The sequence below is a fragment of the Phyllostomus discolor genome, chromosome 6 (assembly GCF_004126475.2).
Source record: "Phyllostomus discolor isolate MPI-MPIP mPhyDis1 chromosome 6, mPhyDis1.pri.v3, whole genome shotgun sequence".
Lineage (NCBI taxonomy): Eukaryota > Metazoa > Chordata > Mammalia > Chiroptera > Phyllostomidae > Phyllostomus > Phyllostomus discolor.
Genome location: NC_040908.2, coordinates 127263377 through 127283812, shown reverse-complemented (window position 1 = coordinate 127283812; position 20436 = coordinate 127263377). Strand labels below are relative to the sequence as shown.

At 52.6% G+C, this 20436-nt stretch overlaps 1 protein-coding gene across 8 annotated transcripts in view; it reads right to left on the bottom strand.

Moving 5' to 3' along the window:
• Nucleotides 1-20232, bottom strand: part of TUB (TUB bipartite transcription factor) — an 81037-nt gene extending 60805 nt beyond the window's left edge. For 5 of the 8 annotated variants that reach the window (XM_036028964.1, XM_036028965.1, XM_036028968.1 and 2 more), the window contains exons 1-4: nt 7912-8052; nt 6341-6395; nt 3361-3445; nt 2764-2811 (exon numbers count right to left, since the gene is read on the bottom strand). In XM_036028964.1, coding sequence (XP_035884857.1) covers nt 2764-2811; nt 3361-3445; nt 6341-6368 — 161 coding nt within the window. In that variant the 5' untranslated portion in view covers nt 6369-6395; nt 7912-8052. Of the gene's footprint in view, nt 1-2763; nt 2812-2856; nt 3043-3360; nt 3446-6340; nt 6396-7911; nt 8053-20092 lie in introns of those variants that run through there. The other 3 variants (XM_036028970.1, XM_028517005.2, XM_036028971.1) reach the window with 3 other exon arrangements.
• Between the last annotated feature and the right edge of the window lie 204 nt (nt 20233-20436).

Sequence of the window (20436 nt, the reverse complement as noted above, 5' to 3'; positions counted from 1 at the left end):
GGCTCGCGGGGGTTGGGGGGTGGACTATATTATTTTATTATTTATGTTATTAAATATTTTACCACTTTTTTTGCTTCAACATTCTTTTTCCTATTTTCCTCCTCTAAAACCTAGGTACATCTTACAGTCCAAAAAATTTGGTATATCAGGCCAACTGGGCTTCAGAACAAGAAATATTACCAGAGATGAAGGACATTTCGTATTGATGAAGGGGTTAAGTTCTTGAGCGCACATATGATCTTAAATGTCCATGCACCTAAGCACAGGGCTCCAACATACATGAAGCAAAAACTGACAGAACTAAAAGGGAAAAAATGAAATGAAGGAGAAAGGTCCGAGGAGCAGCTCTGGCCATCAGCTCCCAGGTGGATGTTGAAGCCAGCCACAGTAATCAATGAGACCACGGTAGTCACTGAAGCCACCCACCATGATCAATGAGACCACTGGGGACAAGCGTGAGGGAGAGAAGGGCAGGGCAGAATCCTGAGACACATCAGCATTTCCAGGGAACAGAAGAAAGCCTCATGAAGAAAGCAGAAATACTGATCAGTACGGCGGGTGGGACGGAGAGTGTGGGGTCCTGGAATGCAAGGGAAGAGGGCTTCAGTCTGCCGGGAAGTAAGCTAGGAACTGAAAGGCTTCTGCCGGGTTTACAGTAAGAATCCCTGGAGACCTGGGTGCAAGAAGCGTGGGTGGTGACTTGGGTGCAGAAGCCAGGTTGCAGTGCATTGAGGACGCAGCAGGATGTGAGAAGTGGAGATAATGAGCACTGACTTTGACTTCAGTAGGCTGAGCTGAGACCGTAGGAGAGTGAGAAGACTGTAAAGTCCAAGAATTTTTGTTTTGTTTCTTCACTGGGTTATGATGGAAAGAGCCAGAAAGGTGGGGCCAATGAAAATACAGTGAAGATGCCTGGCTGGGTGGCTCCGTGGGTTGAGCACCAACCTGCCAACTGGAAGGTCACAGGTTCAATTCCTGGTCAGGGCACATGCCCCTCCCCAGTTGGGCATGTGTGAGAGGCAACCAATGGTGCTTGTTTTTTTGCTCCCTCACTTACCCTCTCTCCAAAAACAAATCAATAAAAGCTTTTAAAAAATTAAAAAGGAAATACAGAGAAGAGAAGGGCTGCTGCATCCCTACATGGCTGTGACTGAACCATCCAACTTCATCATTAATCACGGCCACTGAGCTCTCAACCCCGAGGCTGCCTGGCTCCTCACCTCCCTCGTCCACCTACGCACAGCATGGGACTGGCCACCGTGGGTGCAGCATCACACCTGTTGGCACCATCTTGCATTGAGCAGTGTTTAAGGGATACCTGTAGAGCCCGTCAATATGAAGAGACAGAGTGGTGTTGGGGGCTCTAGGTAGAGAGGCAACAAATCCCAGAAATGAGTCATCCCAGAAACCCAGCACGGCCAGGAATGCCTGCTGGCCAGCCACCAGCAGTAGATACATAGTCCACATATGTCCAGGGCCTCCATCCACGTGAAGCAAGGTCACAACCAAAGGACCACTCACTCCCCGGTAAGGCTCCTGACTCCCACACAGCAAGGCTCGCTCCCTGGCCTTGAGCAGAGAAAGAGCCTTGAGCAGGGGGCCTATTTTCTAGTCCTGACTCTGCCATGAACTTGCAGTGTGACCCTGCCCTGAGGCCTCGGTTTTTCCTGTTAGACAAGGGGTTGGGCGTTGGATCTCAAAGACTCTTGCAACCTAGACGGTGTATGGGCGGTGGGTTCAGGAAGAAGGCTCATCAGCTCACATCACTCAGAATGCACCTGAGGGAGTTGAAGTCTTCCAGCCTCATCAGAGTCATGCAGCAGTCATCCCCCTGGGGTTCACTACTTGTACCCTCCTCTTCCTCTTTCCCAAGAGTCCCTGAAATTGGCTCAAGCTGTACATCACTCCTCCCACCTTTCTTCCCATGAGATTTTCTTTAGTCTAAACAGTACCCTGGTTTGAGGAGGTGTGTAGAAAAGCAAAACACAGGATGCCCTGGCCATGGCGCCATACCTCAGACCCATGGCTCTCTACAGAGCTTCCTCTTCAGGACACCCTTACCACAGACCCAGGCCAACAGCCAAGAGGGGGTGGACCAGAGCCCCAGGGGCCCCTCTGTTTCTCTGGCCTGGTCCCTGGAAGGGCAGGCAGGCTCTTCAGTTGCTGAGAATACTCAGCACCCCCACAGCTGAGAAGGGGACCCTATCATCTTGTCTCATTTATACACAGGGCTGAGTTCCCTCCTTCACAGGGCAGCTGTTTTTTGCCCATCCTTTGGGCCAAAAATACATCCTCCAGATCGTGCCATCAGTAGACAGCAAACAAAGTCCTGGTCAGGAGTGTGGGAGCAGACCCACCTCCTGACTGCAGAACTGAGGCCAGGGGTTGCCAGTGGAACAATTGGTATGCAGGCCTGGGTCTGCAGACGGTGGGAAGGAATTCCCTCGGTGGTCCAGGCAAGGCCTGGCTTGGAGCCCCAGGACAGGCTGGGAAGCAGAGCCCAGGACTCTGGGCCTTCTCATGAGTACCACCTGGTTAGAGTCAGGGCAAAAGGACCACAGGAGGACCCAGGAGGAACAAATGAGGCTACAACAGCCCCCGTGAGTGCAGATTTCACTTGGGGGGGCCTCATGCTTCTCTGGGTCCCATTTCACACACACACACCCCTGCATATACGGGATCCACAGCCACCAAGCTGCCCGTGTCCCACCCACCACCTCCCTGCACAGTGTCCTGTGGATGGCCCTTTCCCAGCCAGCTCACCGAGCGATCTCCCTTCCTTCCTTCCAGTACTTCCTCCTGGTTGTTCTCCTGAGGAGGAAAAGCAGGGGTGACTCCACGCCCTCGTTGCCTCACCTCGTCATTCCTGCCCCTTGCCTGGCCAGACCGTGGTCACTCAAGGCCTCCTTCAGGGCCTCGGTCTCAGCCGCTTCAGGTGGGAGTTAAGTGGGATCAGGGTGGAGGGTGTTCCGTCGGGTGCTCACTCTGTGGGGCCCAGGACAGCAGGCAGGCAGCCCAGAATGAGTGAGGTCATGACCAGAGCTGTGGGAACGAAGCATGGGGCAGGGTGGAGGCTGGAAGGAGCAGCCCACCAGGAGAGGCAGAGGGCAGGAGCGAGGTGCTGCCCAGGGCAGAGGCCTCACTTGCTGTGGAGGAGCCCCCTGAGAGCCTGGACAGGAGAAGTGAAGCCTCCTTGTTCATCTATGCAGAGCTGATGCTTTGGAAGGGATGCGAGGTGGGACCCCATGTAGTGATGGGGGAGGGGAGACCTTCGAACTGCAAAGGGGTTAGGTCACTGCAGGGGTGGAGTAGATGTGGGGTGGGGCCCATGGGCTAACAGTAGGGGTGTTGAGTGCTTACCGATCTCTTCGATGGCCCCGTTTCAGGGGCCCCAGTGTCCTCTGTTGCTTTGAATGCTGAGATCCCATGGGCCGGGGGGTGCCTCCTGGTAATGAAATCCCTGTCTTGGCAAAAGGGTGCAAACCCACAAAGAAAGCAAAGGGATCCTGGGCCCTATGGCAGCCAGAGCATGGGCAGAGTTTGGGGGCTGTCCTGTCTGGGCTACACACAACCACCCAGGCCTGGTGCAATTCCTTGTCTCCCTCGGCTCTCTCCTGAAGCTGCCTTGAGCCACAGGGTGTCTTCCCCCAATACCGAGGCAACAGTTAGACTAACAGCCATCACTGATTCATGGATCAGTGATTAGGATGTGGGAACCCTCTCTGCTGCTCACAGTCTCCCTCCTAAGCCCTTCAAGACCAGACTGAGTCCCCAAGGCCTAAGCAGCCATGCCACTCAGGGACACCCAATTACTAATTTCCACAGCAACACAGAGAGGGCAATCCCTGCATCTGGGGTTACTATAGCAACCCAGGCAGAGCCAGGTGCACTGAGGACAAAGGCCCCATGTGGAGGACCACATTCACGGACACTCTCTGTGGCCAGCCCTGTGCTAGGCAGGGCTCAGCAGCAGGCTCTGCTGTGGGGGAGGCACACACTGTCCCTCTGAGGGACAATGGGGATCTAGGATTTCCTTGTCTGTGTCCACAGTCTCTTGTCCTCTCTCCACTTGCAAGTGTACCTAGGTGATATTGTCCCTCACAGGGCGTCAACTCCTACTACCCTTATATCAAGAATGCCCATGCCTGCATCGTGGGCCCATCCCTCTCCTAAAATCTAGAGCATCTTCCTGCTCTCTGGACACATCCCCCTGGATGTCCCACAGCCCGGCACACTGAGGATGCAGCGTGGGACTTCCTGAGAGTCTGAGCCTTCATCTTATGTATTGTCTCTGTGAGTGACATGCCCAGCCTGCAGGCAGGCATTACCATAGCTTCCTGCCTTCCCTGTCCCCACTCCCCTGCCAGCCTGGACAACCATCAAAGCTTTCTGAAGTCACCTACCCAGCACATCTCGCCTGCAGCCACTCTTTTCCTAGCCCCTTCTCCCCCGTGGGAGGGCCGCCCTGTCTGTTGCCCAGACCTTGGCATCAGGATGGTGGCTGCGTCCAGTGTGGGCCCCTCCAATCCATCCTCCAGTGGCACCAGAGTGAGCTATGAGCTATGTGCAAACCTGACCCTGTCTCCTGACCCCTGACCCTGCCTACACCCTCCAGAAGCTCCCCACTGCTTCAGGCAGCATCTAAGCTGCAGCGGAGTCCTGCCTGCCCCCAGCCTTGTTTTCCACCAGGAGCTCACTCTGCCTCCCTTCTTGCCCATCCTGGGCCACACTCTTCAGTGAGTACCTAGAACAATCATCTGGAATCTTGGAGATTCATTTTCAGATTTCTGAGGGGAAAAGACACCTAGATGCAAAAACAGACATTGCTGACCCCACCCTGATAGACCTTGGCGGCCTCGGCCCCTGGTCTGCCAAGCAGACAGATAAGGACTTGTGGGAGGTTGTAAGGGGCTGGCAAGGAGGGCGCACAGGTGAGCCCATGCTGTTAATGCTCATGGCCTCCAGAAAACAGAAGAACCACAGACTGTCAGCTCAGAAGGGCATCTGACCCCCTGCCCTCCAGGTCTCAGATGGAAAAACCAGAGGGAGGAAAGGTCAGAGCCAAGCTTCCCAACTCTCAGTCTGCCATTCTGTCACTTTGACACAAGTCTCAAAGCTCCGAAGCCAGCACGGGGGAAGGCAGCGCGGAGGGATCCTGAGCAGCCGCACTGCACACTGCACACAACAGCTCCCAGTGGAGAAGTGCATGCGCGAGCCCACCGGGGACTAGAGACCTCATCTCTCTGTCTCTCACAGGCTCTCAGATGTCTTCTGTCCTGCTGCAGGCAGAAAGGACTTCCCAGTCAGAGCCAAAGGGCATCTCAAAGCTGATAGTCAGGCCCCCACTTTCTTAAGTACAGTGTCCTCCCTGGTCCCCATCCTACCCAAGACCTCAGGTTTATGCACTGGGCCAGACCTTAACCCAGGGAATGTAAACCAGGAAAAAGTTGTGTCTACTGCAAGGGAAGCCAGCTTCCTCCAAGGCGGGCTCAGCAACATGACGCCCTGGGGGAGCTCTGGGAGAGGGTGGACAAAAAGAATGAGGGAACTTCAGCTCTGAGTTAACAGCATCCCTCCGGGGTCACACCTCCCAGGCAGGAAGCCCTTTGAAGCAAAGCTGATGGACAGGTGATTCTGAAACCTCTGCTGCACACTTCCAGCATCGGAGTGCTTGCTTACTCTTTCCAGAGCCGTCCCTCCGCCTCTGCGGCTAGCAATTTCTTCCCTTCAGATCAAGCCCAAACACACTTCCCTTGGGCTCTGGTTCTGTCCTCCAGAGCCCTACAGAACATGGCTCTTCCGGCTGTCACGGCACTCAGGGTTACAGCACTTTTACACGTCAGCAGATTTAATGGTGAGTGAGCACAGCCTTTGAAGGCGGACACTACTATTGATATTTCCTAGAGGAGGAAACTAAGGCTTGGGGGAAGTGACCTGCCTCATCAGTGGCAGAGCAGGAGCTGGGTGACCTACTCACCAGGCTGGGGGCCTGGAGTGTGCCAGCTCTGAGGTGCTGTGGAGGCCTCAGAAGGGAGACTGTGGAGAATGGCATGGGCAGAGCGGGACACAGAGTAGCCCGGTGACCTTGGACCTAGGCCTGGACCTTGACATGACAATGCCTCAAGTCCCAGATACAATTTGGTGTCCTGGGCACCCCTTCCATGTGGATCTTTCTGAAACAGTTAACCCTTGGACCAGCTGAGCATAGCTGGGGGCGGGGCACAGGGGGAAGGGACACAGGGTACAGTGGGGGTGGGGGGGTGCATTCTCTGGAGACAGGTATGCCTCAGCTTACAGATCCTGCGTGGCAAAGCCAAGCCCTTCGGTGAATCAGACCTACCCTCTGCAGAAGGCTGGTTAGCCAGCATCCATGTCTACTTCAGCATTTCGCCTCCCTGTCACAAACAGATCATGACAGTCTTCCATTAGCCACACGCTGTCCTCTCCCTGGGAGGGATTCAGGTAAATACAATTTTCTCCATCTCCACACATGTCCAGCAATGTCTTAGATTCCTCTGAGATTTGTGCATCAGCGACTCTCAGGCATGCCTGTACTTATCCCTCCCTGGCTGGACATGATTAGAGGATGGAGCAAGCCCAGCTGCTCGGTCCTCCAATTCGTCCCTCCAAAGGAACCAGAGCAGTTACCATGGCAACCTGCAGCCCCCGCCCTCCCCCCCCACTGGAGGTGTCTGAGGCTGAAGCAGGTCTAGAGGGACAGAATGGAGAGCAGGCATGGACATGCAGAGAGGACAGCCCACAATGGGGCCCCAGCCCAGGTGAAAGCTGAGCCCAGTCTGAGGCAGTGGAGGGAGAATGAAGGGACAGGGCTACAGGGCCCAGCAGGAAGTCGGGGAGTAGGGCCAGGACTGGGGTGAGCTCAATGAGGCATTCTCCTGGGGTGCAAATTTTAAGAAAGTGACAAAATGCTCAGTGATCAAAATAAATGATATTTAAATCAAAATGAATGTAAAAATACACTCAACAAAATACCAATTTTTTTAAACAAAGACAGGGTCCTGGAGGGCTGGAATTAGGGTGCGGCAAGTGACACGGCCGAGCCCTGCAAGCCAGGCTGGACCCTGTCTTCACTATATTTTTTATTTTGTTTACTGTGGATGTTTTTACATTCACTTTGCTTTTTAAAAATTATTGTATTCATGTATTATTTATGTGGATTACCGAGCTTTTTACTGCTCCCTTAGATTCTGTACCAGAGTAAATGCTTCACTTACCTCACCCTAGTCTCAGGCCTGGAGGGGAAGACAGACTGAGTCGGGGGCAGGGGGGAGCCTGATGCAGCTGAAAGCAAATTATAGGACAAGGAGCCAGGAGATGTGAGCTCCTGCCTCTCAGTCCTGACAGAATCAGATTCAGATTTTACAAGACTTTGCAACTTGAAGATTGTTGTTGGGGAGAACAGGTGCCTAGCAGGCACATGGCCCCCTACCTGTGGGGGTGACAGTGACTCAGAGGGGGGCCTCCCATCCCCTGCCCTCCCTCAGGTGGCTGTGGAGGGAAGGGAAGGGGAGAAGGAGGAGAGAAGAAGGGGAGAAGAAGGGGAGGAACGGAGGTGGCGGCAGTTTTGCACGACTGGGAGCAGGAATGGCAGATTAATTGCCTGAAGCTGAGAGGCTGTTGATAAGTGTTACTAATAATCAAGCTTCAGATCTGACACCCAGCTCAGGCTGGGATTACTGTTTTGAATGGAAATCGAACCCAAACCAGTAATTACCCCAGTGAGTGATGCCAGTCTTACTCTGGAGCCTGTTCTAGGCAGAGAAATGGCACCTGCATGTAGGTGTCAACCCATCAGGGAAAAGATTGCTTCTTCAAGGGGCCTCCTCCCAAGGGCACAAGCTGGCCTGGCCTCTGCTCACTCAAAGGGACACAGTCAACAGAAATACCCACCTTTCTTCCTAGGAACTGCAGTGGGGAGGGGCGCCCATCCATCAGCCACGGCTGCTAAGCAGAGTCCAGACCTCAGACCTCACTCCCAATGGCCGCCCCACATTGGGCTGGGTGGAGGCCCTTTATGGACGCTGTCCCTAGCTGTCAAAAGCAGTTTCTGGGGTCATGGAGGGGGCGTGGCTATGCCCCCAGTACAGATGCAGCCCTCTAAGCCTCTCTCCAGAACCTTGGACAGCCACAGCCACACAGTTGTTCCCTGTTAAATGGGGAGGCCCCTGGAATGGCCTGAGCTGTGGCCAGGTGAGAGGGACAGGGCCACCATAGGTGTGGAGCTCACTGAAGCCCCTGTCTCCCCTCAATGAACTGTGTGTGCTTGCTCCCCATGCTGGACGAGAGCAGGGATGTCTGGAAACTCTCCCTGTAAACAGGCAGCATTCTCCCGCCACAGTCTGTGTCTCCTCGGTGCCTCTCATCCTACCTAGAGGTAGGATGCTGGCACCGCCCAGAACCAGCCCTGAGGGGGAAAGGCTGCTCCTGCCTCTGCCCAGCCCCCTCCCAGTGTACACTTCTGCCTGGGCCCTTCCCCCTGGCTTCCCAGCAGGGTAGCTGGGTGCTAAGAGGCATTCACCACACACGCTTTGGTGGTAAACAGTGGCAGCATATCATTCACCGCCAAACACCCTCTACCCTCTCTGCTGTGCCAGGCGCTGTGGCCCAGAGGGGAACAAGACAGTCCCTGCCCTCAAGGAGCCCTGTAGAAGAGGATGAATAGGCAGGTAGGAACTGATCACTACAACTGCAGGTAGTCCTGAGTAAAAATGCCCTGAACTACAGAGTCTGGAGACATTGATGAGCAGCCTCCACAAGCAGACAGAGTTGGTCATGCCAGGTGGGATCCAGAGTGCATGTGACCACTGCCTTTGTGACAGGCTGGAATTAGACTCGTGAACCACAGGCAAGTGTCAGAATACTCAGCGCCCTCGCTAAGCATGCACCGACACCTCGAGGGTGCCACCTAGTGACGGCACAGCAGGAATGCAGCTCTGTCTTTGGGCCCTGGGATGTCCCTCTGCTCCTGTACTTCCCCTGAAACAGAACCCCATGAATTCAGCTATGCAAAGGGAAATAGGAAAGGGGTCCAGCTTTGTTCACAAAGGCTTGGAACTTGGAAGAAAGAGGCACAGTATAGCCCAACATCTGGAAGTTGCTGGGCAGCAGGCAGGGGAGGGGCTGTGCCTTATAATTTTCTGCTCCCTCAGCAATGTCTCCTCACTGCTCCAAGAGCACCTGGGCTCTATCACCCAGTCTTGGCGTGGCCCCTGTCACAGGGAGAGGTGACAGGAAGCCCATACCCAGAACTGGTCTGCTCAGCCTCTCAGGTGCTGTGACAGATTTGGGGATCCCAGAGAAGCTGCACTCACTGCTTCTCTAACTCATCCTGCTCCTGTGGCTTAGGAAGGGCCCCATGTTCTTCTTGGGGTCAGGCAGGGGTGCTGCAGGGGCTCAGCCCTCAGCTCTCAGGCACCCCATTGGATTCTGCAGTGCTTGTGGTCCCCGAGCATTTTCCTGCCTTGCCAAGGAGAGGAGTAGTGAGGTGAGGTGAGGTGAGTGGTTCCCAAAGCAAAGTGCCCAGGCTGGAAAGCCCTCAGCCTGGGGCAGTCTAGCGGGGTGAGGGATGCAGAGGGAGGGAGGAGGAAATGTGCCCAGGTGTGGGGGAGAGGAAGGAGACAGGCAAGTGTAGTGTAAAGGGGAACCTGCACTGGGGAATATCTGAGGGGGGTGGGCAAACATTTTCTTAAAGGGCCAGACAGTAAATGTTTGAGGCTTGCAGGCTGTGCTCAACTGAGACAAGTGTGAAAGCAGCCACAGACCACATGTAAACAAACAGGCGTAAGTGTGTTCCATTTAACTGTTTACAAAAACACGCTGCCAGCTCACCTGGCCACAGTTGGCCTATTTAACCCAAGCTCACTGCTCCCCACAGTGGCTCTCCATGCCCCACCACCGAGGCCAACTAATACCTTCAGCTCAAGAAATGACCAAAAGTACCTGGCTCTTAAAGGGACTGCCAGCGGACTTCACCGCTGCCTCCCCTCCCAGAGCAAGGTTGAAGGTGGTGTCTCAGGGGGCTGGAGTAGAGCAGATCAGGGTAGTGACAAGCTTGGTGGGGGTCTCCAGATCCCAGGCCTACCCTGTCTCCACTTCCCCAGGCACTCACCTGCAGTGGGAGGCTCTGCGCAGCCTCAGCTACTCCCCTTTCTTCCCCGCAGGGGTCGCTCACAGTCCAGCTGAGGTCCCTCCAGCTCCTTCCCAAACAGGAAACCCCCAAAGGCAGGTGGGGGGATGGGACTGAACTGCCCCAAGGACAGGCCACGGGACAGATGACACCCCGAGGAGGACGAGGTGGCCAGAGGGGGGAGGAGGTGTAACCCAGCACCGGGACCCAGGGGCCCAGGAGAGGCCAGGATTGGACTGACCACTGCCCCGCCAGGCTGGGCCCGGCCGGCCCCCACCCTGTCCTGGAACGCACCACCGGAGCCTGCGCCAGCCTCCCCACCCCAGCACCGGGCCCCCGTAGGTGGCGCCGTGGCGAGAAGATCGCGAGTCCTAGGCTCAGGCGGTCCCTGGCCTCTCCAGTTACACTAAAAGTGAGACAGGGGAAGATGGTATCGAAGCCTCGCAGAGGCAGCGCGTGTGCTCATCCAACATTGATGGGGCCCCGGACTGCCCCAGAGCCCCTCATGGGGGACAGGGTCCCGGCTCCCAAATTCTTTGGGAAGGGTCCGAGGGCAGGGAAGGACGCACACCGCAACTCACCACCAGCGTCACACAGGTACCTTTCAGTTCCTGGATCTAAGGACTCTCTAGTGTGGGGAGGGAGGGCGAGAGGGACGGGAGGGAGTTTGCCAAATCCTGGGCTAGGGGAAGGGACACTGTGCCCCTCACCCCAGTTCCCAATCCTAACCCAACCTCCGCCCTCCCCGCCCCCCCCCCCCCCCCCCCCCCCCGCACATACACACCGCCTGGAGAAGGGGCAATAGAGGGAAGGAGAGAGAGGGAGCAGGCCAGTCTCCTCCCCAGCCCCCACACAGAGTCAGTTCCCTTCTGCAGATCCGCCTCTACTCGAATATGCACCACTCGCACACATCCACATAGCCACTGGGTGGCGCACACGCCCCTCCCGACAAAGGCGCCCCAACTCATCAATATACATTCAACTGTGCACACATGCCCTGGCATAACACACACATGCACCAGATATACTCTCACTGGTGTACACACCCACTTGCACACACGGGGAAACACACTAATGGGAACCTCCCAGAGGAGTCTGACCCATCACTGTGTCTGGTCTCTAAATCTTGGTGATGGAGAGGGAATACCGCCCAGAATGTCCCACCCACCGCAGACCAGACAGTGGGCGGAGGGTCAGTGCAAGGAAAATGCCCTGTGGCATTCCTTGTGTGCTATTTAGTTGGTCTGCAGTGCTCAAGAGCGCCTGGAGGCAAAGCCAGGTTGGGATTACGTCTTTGCTGACAAATATGACCTTGCAAGAAGATAATCCTGGCTCCCAGTTACCCTGGCGCAGCTTCTCCCTGGCTCCAAAGGTTTTCGGACGCTGGGACTCTGTCCCCCTGACTTGAACTCCGTGCCCCTCATTCTCACACTAGGTTCCAGTTGGCTGGCACAGTTCTCTAGTTCACCTGTGGAAAGCTGTCTCCCCTGGCAACAGCATGGGCCCGCAGTTCCCTAAGGCCTGCTGACTTCCTCACAACCTGGCCTGGCACTCACTGACAGGACCTCTGTCCTCTCCCCCTCCCATACATACACATTAGGGCTTCCTTTGTTCAAAAGAAATAAGACCAGAGCATCTGCCCAAGGTCTCAGAGGCAGGCACACTGGGAGCACAGGCCTGACCCAGATCTAACTGCTCCAACAGCAGTAGAGCCCACGCTGCTCAGGGCAGACAGAAAAGGAGCGCATCTCTCCCAGATGGGACTCGGGCTCAGCTGGCATGTATCTACTACGAAGGCACAGGGTTTTCCAGAGTGAGGGAGCTTGATGTAGGTAGATGCCCGTGAGCCCCTGCTTGTCAGCTCTTCTCCAGGCTGTGGGCATGGCTGGCCCTTCCGTTTACCTTTGGTCACAGATATGATGTCTCTGCCCCTGAGTCTTTCCACTTGCACACACCCCACACATGGGAAACCACGGTGCCTGAAGACTTCAAACCTCTGTGTGGGCCAGTCCCAAAGGTCTCGGGAAGTCCTTGCCTCACCTCCATGGCTGACATCTCTCCCCGCCCCTTATCATCCTGAGCCCCAACATTCCGCCTCCTCCAGAGCTATCCCTTTAGAGAGCTTGGTGCCAACCATTCCCATTTGCCCCACCCAGTCAGTCACCTCGGTCTCGTATGGCCAGAAATGCACCAAAAGTTGCTAAAAGCCCTGGAACAAAGCAGGGCCTCCCATCACCAGCCTCTGGTGGCTACCCCTGCCAACAACCCCTACGTTGGCACTGCCATGGCTGGGGCGTCCAACCCTGGCCTGACCTGTTCTCATCCCTCCAGCCTGGCCCTCCCAATCGCAGAACACACACTGGGGCCATCAGTCATGGGTTATAGCTCCCCAGGACTGCGAGCTCAATTAGTCAACCAGCCCGCCCTTCAACCTCAAGGGAAACAGGTCCTGCTCAGATCCAGAATGGGAGTGAACAGGGCAGGTAGAATCAAACCCTGGACTCCTGACCCCCTTCACAGTGCTCTTGCCAACCCATTGACCTGCTTCAGAAAACCCGGTACACAGACAGTGAAAGCATTACCACCTTATTTCAGATGTAGCTGCTCCCAGGCCTGGCCTGCCCTGCTGCTGCCTGGCCCTGCCAGCTCCGCTGCTGATTCTGACCCCCACAGTCAGGGCTGGAGTTAGCCGGCTCGCCCCCACGGGTCTCGCTGGGGTTGTCTCTCTACAGGTGTGCCACAGGTCCACGTGCTCAGAGAGGACTCTGTTTCAGCTCCAGATCTTCCTGTGACTTCTCCCCTGGGACCAAAGGCCCGGTCCCTGTTGGAGATGCTCAGTCTTGTCACCCGTGCCTCAGGCACTGGCTAAAGTCCCCCGCCCTGGAGTCCTCATCTGACCCTGCTCCTCATCCCTTGCCTGGAGGTCCTGTAACTGTGTCCCTGTCACACGAGTGATCCCAGTTGTTAGCTATGCCTCTTTAGTCCCTGGACTGCCTCCCCAGATACGGTCTTAACCTGTCTCAGTCTCCCCGCCTCCCTGCCCGCTCTCCTTGCAGCGCTCCTGGCTACACTGGGGCAGGGCCTGCCTCAGTCACCACACCTGTCTCTGTACCTAGGAGTGGCCTAACGCTCAGACCCCAACCGATGGAGAAGTCCTGCTGTCAGTGCAGTAGCCCTGCTATGGGCCAGGTGAAAATAATAGCAACAGCTAACAATGAAATAGCACTTACTACATGGCAGATGCTGTCCCAAGCACCCTACATTTATTAAGCCTTATGTGTATTAGCACATTTAATCCTCACAACCGCCCTATGGGATGGGCCCTGATATTACATCCAACTTAAAGATGAAGAGTGGAAGCTCACAGCTATTCAGTAGCTTTCCTAAGGTCACACACACGTACCGTGCAGGTGAGCAGAAAACTCCAAAGGAACAAGGGACAACTTTCGGGAACACTAGAAAGCAGAAGCCAGAGCTGCAGCTCAGCAGCACCCAGACACTGAGTCTGGCGTCCCCTCCCTGCCCAGCCACACCCCAGCCAAAAGGATGTGGCTTTGCTGGCACCAAGGTAGGCTCAGAACCAGGACAGCCTAACTTTTGAAAACAGAAGCAACATATTCTGTTAGTGTCCAAGTCTCTCAGAATGGCAAAGTGAGCCTTCGTGCAAAAGGGCCACCTTCACAATAAAACTGTGGCTGCTTCTCAACTTGACAGAAACCTGCCCGTGGGGAGAGTACAGAAGGAAGTTATACCTGGGCATGTTGTAGAAACTCCCGGCCGCTGTGGTCCCCTTGTCTCCGATAAGCTCCGGGTCAATTACATTAGGAACTTCACTTTACCTAATCCTATGGCCCATAGGTGTCTGGTCTGTTTCTGCTAATTCACAGCCTACCTAACACTGTACACAAACATTATCTCCTTCACTGTAAGAAAAACAGCCCCATCGTTTTACAGATGGGGAAACTGAGACTGAAGAATATTAAATAACGATTTACTTGATAGAATTCTAAACTGTTAGGCCTTTGTTTCTTGTACTTTTACAGGTGGCAGATATGATTTTTATAATCATCCAAAACGATAAGGGCTTTCCCTTCCTGTGCTCCACCCTGACAGCTCTTAAGAGGTGGCGCTGGTATTCAAACAAGTCTGTGTGATACCCGAGCTCAAGCTCTTTCTACTGCCCCCTTTTGGCCATCTCAGCAACCTTGGGAGTCCCAGCCCTCCCTGGACATGTTTAGTAAGGTCATGTCTTGCTTCCTTGCCTTTCTCTCCTGTTCAAAACTTAATACAGCCCCAGCTGGTATGGCTCAGTGAGTTGAGTGCTGACCTGAGAACCCAAGAGTTGCTGGTTCGAATCCCAATAGGGCACATGGCTGGGTTGCAGGCCTGGCCCCCAGTGGGGGGCGAGCAAGAGGCAACCACACATTGATGTTTCTCTCCCTCTCTTTCTTCCTCCTTCTTCTCTCTAAAAATAAATGAATAAATAAAATCTTTAAAGAAACTTAATACAAAACTGCAGCATGAAAGTATTGATATAAGGAGCCAACTCAACAGCACATAACACACACATGTGTAAGGAAACATCATTATACACTTTATATATAATTTCCATACGTCAATTAGACCTCAATAAAGCTAGAAAAAATATCAAAGCAACAATAATAATGATATCAATGAAAACACAGGCATTAAATTGTCCACTATTAATAACAGCCAGAACCTTTGGTCATGCCAACGGCCCATCGCAGCGGAAGAGATGGTGGTGGTCACTTCACACAGCAGAACACCACGCAGCCATGGGCATGAACAACCCGCACACTGCACGCCCAACCCCGAGTGCACCTCCTATTGAGCTTAAAAAGGAAGACACAAAAGAGTGCACCTGGTGCTCAGAAATTAAGTAAAAATTGGCAAAACGAATCTCTGCTGTCAGAAGTCTGTCTGAGGGAAGCTGAGGGGCAGGGCAGGGGTCACCCCTGCGTCAGGGGCAGCGATTACAGCAGTGCATCCCCTTTGTGGAAACTCCCTAAGCCCTTCACCTACGGCTTGTGCATGTTCCCCTGTGCAGGTTATGCATCAAACAGAAGGTTTTTAGAAAACACAAACAAACAAAAAAGACAGGCCGAGGACTTGACTTGAATAGACATGTCTTCAGGGCAGAGATATGAATGGCCAATCAGCCCATCAAAAGATGCTCAAACCACTAGTCATTAGGGAAATGCAAACCAGAACCACAATGAAAACCCATTCCATAAGCCCGAGGCTGGATAGAATAATAATAATAATAATAACAGCTGTAGAAACAAAAAATAACAGGTGTTGGCGAGGACGCGGAGAAATGAGAACACTCACTGGTGGGAATGTCAGATGGTGCAGTCGCTGCGGGAAACACTTGGGGGGCTCCTCAGAAAGCTGACATACAGTCACCATAGGACCCAGCAACTCCGCCCCTCGGCGTGTACCACAAAACCTGAGAACCAGGGCCCACACAGGCATTTCCACATCGATTTTCACTGCAGCATTTTCTTAGTATTATAAGTATTCTTAGCATTATAATGCAACAGATATTAAGACACAACCCAAGCGCCCATCAATTGACTGGTAGGTAAACAAAATGTGGTCCATGCACACGGCGAAGTATTACTCAGTCGGAAAAGAAACAAAGTTCTCACACACACTACAGCGTGGATGAGCCTTGGAAACGTTATGCTGAGTGAAATAAGCCAGACACAAAAGAGAAAAGGTTGCATGATTCCACGGACATGCAGTATCCAGAATAGGCAAGTCACAGAGACAGAAAGTAAATTAGCGGCCACAAGCCAATGGGGAGAAGGGTGAATAGGGAGTTACTTCCCAGTGAGGGCGGAGTTCTTGTTTGGGGAGCTGTAAGGGGTTTGGAAGTAGATGGCGGTGATGGTGACATGACACGGTGCAGGGGATTGCTGCCGCGGAGTTGTGTGCTCAGAAATCATTGACATGGCTCATTTGGTTATACACATTTTACCACAAAACCCCAGCTGTATTCTATACACTAGCAATGAGCAATTGAACAGTAACATTTTTAAATATTATTTACAATATCATTGAAAAATACGCAATGCTTAGGGATAAATCTTACAAAAGAGGTAAGAAACTTATGCACTGAAGGCTACAAAATATGCTTGAGAGAAACCGAAGGTGATATAAGAAAACAGAGATACACATGTTCAGAGGCTGGAAGGCCCAGCATTCTTTGGGGAGAGTCAACTCTCCCAAAATCCCTCTACAGCGTGAACACAATCCTAATCAAAATCCCAGCAGGCTTTTCCTTCCTTTCTTTCTTCTTTTCTTTTTTGGTGTAGAACTTGAAAGTCTCGTTTAAAATTAATGTAAAACTGGAAAGGACCTAGAATAGCCACAACAACTTTGAGAAAGAGGAAAATCCTGGCTTTTCCTGGGCTTGGGTGAGAGAGCCTCTCCCAATCATTCCTCCTCCCTCCTTGGGACTCCACACTCACCAAGCGACCTTTGACTTGACTTGTCAAGTCGCTTGATTCTGGGTTGGGGATGGGCCCTGGGCAGGGCCTCTGTGATAACTGCCCAGGGATCTTCACAACTGTGGAGTAATAAATAGGTATTCTGGTTTGAAAAAAACAAAAGTTGGAAGTCCTGAACAACCTGATTTTAATACTTATTATAAAGCTGTAGTAATCAAGACATAAGAAAGATAAATAGATCAATCAGGCAGAATGCACAGTATAGAAATAAATTGCATATAAGGTCAACTGATTTTCAACAGAGGTGAAAGAAAAAGGAAAAGTCCTCTCAATAAATGGTGCCGGAACAACTGGATATCTTCTCTTTTTTTAAATGAACCTCATACATATACAACAGTTCATTCAAAATAGAGCACAGACCTAAAATAGTAAATCTAAAATTAGAAAATTCCTAGGAGAGACCTCTGTCACTGTGAGTTAGGCAATGATTCCTTAGACATGACACCAGAAGCACAATCCATGAAAGAACAAACTGATAAACTGGACTGCATCCTAGTAAAAGCTTCTGCTGTTCAGAACACATAAGAGAATGAACAGAAAGGCACAGATGTGGAGAAAATATTTGCAAGTCATAAATCTGGCAAAGGACATGTATCCAGAATATACAAAGAACTCTCAAAACTCAAGAATAAGGAGACAAAAGCATTTGCAAGTTCGATTCCCAGTCAGGGCACATGCCTGGGTTGCAGGCCACATCCCCAGTGGGGGCCACGTGAGAGGCAACCACACATTGATGTTTCTCTCTCTCTCTTTCTCCCTCCCTTCACCTCTCTAAAAATAAATAAATAAAATATTTTTTTAAAAAGAATAAGGAGACAAACAACCCAATTAAGAAATAGGAAAAAGGTTTTTAACACACACTTCCTGAAAGAAGAGAGATGGATGGCAAATAGGCACATGGACATGTTCAATATCATTAGTCATTAGGGAAAGGCAAATTAAAGTCACAATGATATTCCATTACATGCCTATTAGAAGGGCTGAAATTTAAAAATCTAACTATACCAATTTGTCTCAAGGACGTAGAGGAACTGGAATTCTCCTACATTGCTCTGTGGAAGGTAAAATGGTATGACCACTTTGGAAAAGTTATCCTGTTTCTTAAAAACTTAAATGTACACCCACCATAGGATCCAGCCAGTCCATTCCCAAGAAAAATAAAAACATATGTCCATGCAAAGACTTACGCATAAAGTCACAAAGCTTCATTTGTAATAGCCAAAAAGTGGAAACCATCCGAGTGTCTAGCAATAGGTGACTGTATAAACAAATAATGGCACCTCCATATAGTGGAACATTACTCAGCAATAAAAAGAAAAGAACAAGCAATTCAGGCCACAACAGGAAAGAAAATCAAAATAACTCTGTGGCATGAAAAACTGAACTGAAAAATAGCACATACTGAATGATTCCATTTATATAAAATTCTAGGAAATGCAAACAGCTTTGGCCAGTGGTTCCCCGAGAACTGGGTGGCACAGAGGTCAACTTCAATGGGGACCCGAAGGTGAGCGGTTTCCCAGGTTCAAAGATATGGGAGCAGAAGCCAGAGAACAGGGTTGGGAAGTTATGGTTCACGATTAATAGCTGTTTTTATTTGTGTTTGCAGGACAAAACACCAAGAATTACATATTTTCCAATAAAATTGTAAATAATATTTTTAAAAATGTTATTGTTCAATTGTTCAGTAAAGTTTAGTCATGATATAAAATTATCTCGATGTAAAATTTTCCTCCTAGATGTGCATTAGCACTTTGGCGTGTGCTACCACTTATTTCTATCAGAACCTAGACCGTCAGCTCATGAGGGGGAGGGGAGGGTTTATGTCTTTATCTCCTTAACTCCAGCACAGAGTTTGCCCTGAATACATTGCTGAATAAGTGCATGCATGTGATTTGGGATCAAATCACAAGCTTGAAGGTTTTGTTAAGTTTACTATTTCAATCATTTTAAAGTTCTTCTCCACAGGTAGCACAGCTTTTCCAAAGAGCAAGGTCACTGGGACTGTGAGGTGACAGCAAGCAGATTGATAGGATTGTGCAATGAAGGGTTGATGAGGAGACAATCCAATAGATGTGTTTCCTCAAAGAAGGTAATGAAAGCAAAGAGAGAGGTGGCCCAGTGGCACCCATCTTGGGGAGAGAGGCCGGACATCCTTGCGCAGGTTTGCGGGCTGAGCAAAGAACTCCAGTAAAGACAGGGAGCTGAGGATGGAGAAGAGAGACACGGATGGGATCAAGGGGAGAGAAAGGAGGGGCCCAAGGGGAATTGGCCTGGGGCAGGATAAACACCTGTTCCTCTGAATCCAGGAAAACAAGAGCTGTCAGAGATGCAACAAGGTTTTTAATTTTATTTTTAATTGATTTTAGAGAGGGGTTGGGGAGAGAGAAGAGAAACAGCTGTTTGCTGTTGTACTTACTGATGCATTCATTGGTTGCTTCTTGTATGTGCCCTGACCTAGGTGGAACCCAAAACCTCGGTAGCCCGTGCGGAGGAGGCTCTGACCAACTGATCCACCCCGCCAGGGGCGCAAGCAGGTTTGTAACAGTGAAGGAGGGGGGGGGGGGGCGCGAAGCAGAGCTTCAGAAGGGAGGTGACAGCAGCCGCGCTGATGAAGTTTCTTTTCTAGCTCTCATCATTTAGGGCCATGGATTAAAAAATTTAACTCCAGAATTCTGGAGATTGATTGCCAACTTTAAAAAATAAATAAATAAAAGCAATAAAAGTCTATCTACTATCATTATGGTTTCATTTTTTAAAGAGGGAGGATTTAACACACCGAAAGCGCGTAGAAAGGACAAAATCTCAGCATAAGTACTCCTCTCTATGACTAACTCACTCCAATGTCCTTATTTTTCCCATTTCACCAGGAAGGATGATGATTCCTTCCTTCGAGACCAGTGCGTGGGCAGCGCGGCTCCAAACCGCCCACGCGGCAGCGACGCTCAGTTCCCGCGAGGCGGGCGGGGCGCACTCCACCCGGGACCAGCCCCCTCCCCGCCGACGGGGTCCCCCGGGGCGCAGACCCGGGAGGCGGCAAGGAGCCGACGCCCCACCGGCCGGGCAGCCCGCAGCCTCTCGGGGTCTTCTACGCGGTTCCAGAGCCCACCGACGCCGCGGAGTGAGAGGGCCGGGGGTGGCAGCTCGCCGGTCCCTGTGCCCGGGCGCCCCACTCCGACCGCCCTGCCCCGCAGCTGTGGACTCGGGGGTCTCGGATAACCGAGGCTATCGGTACCGGTGTCTCAGATGCTCGAGGGTCCGAATCCACCCTGGGGGTCTGGCCGCTCTCGCCGGTCCTCACCCCCTGCGGAGCGCCGGCTTCTCCCGCTGGAGGCGAGTGCCGACGGGCGCCCACGCGGGGCCACCCCGAGGGGCTCCGTGGAGCCCATCCTCCAGGCGCGCGCCCTACCTGTCGTAGCTCCAGCGGCTGTAGGACAGGGTCCGATGGCTGCTGACTCCCTCCATCGCCGCCTCCGGGCTCAGCGGGTGGCGGCTGAGGCTGCGCGGGGCTGGAAGCTCGCCGGCCGGGCGCGGGTGGAGGACCGTACCATTCCCCCCCGGGGGGAACCCCCTCCGGCTCTGCCAATGGCGCGGACGCACAGGCTGCGGGGACCCGGGCCCGAGGGGTTCCCTCCCCCGCGCGGAGTCCCGCGGGGGCGCGGCTCCTGCAGCCTGCACTGCTTATTTCTTTATTTCTGATGTGTGCTCCACGTCGCCATGGCAACCACTCCATCTTCTCCGGCGTTACTAAGG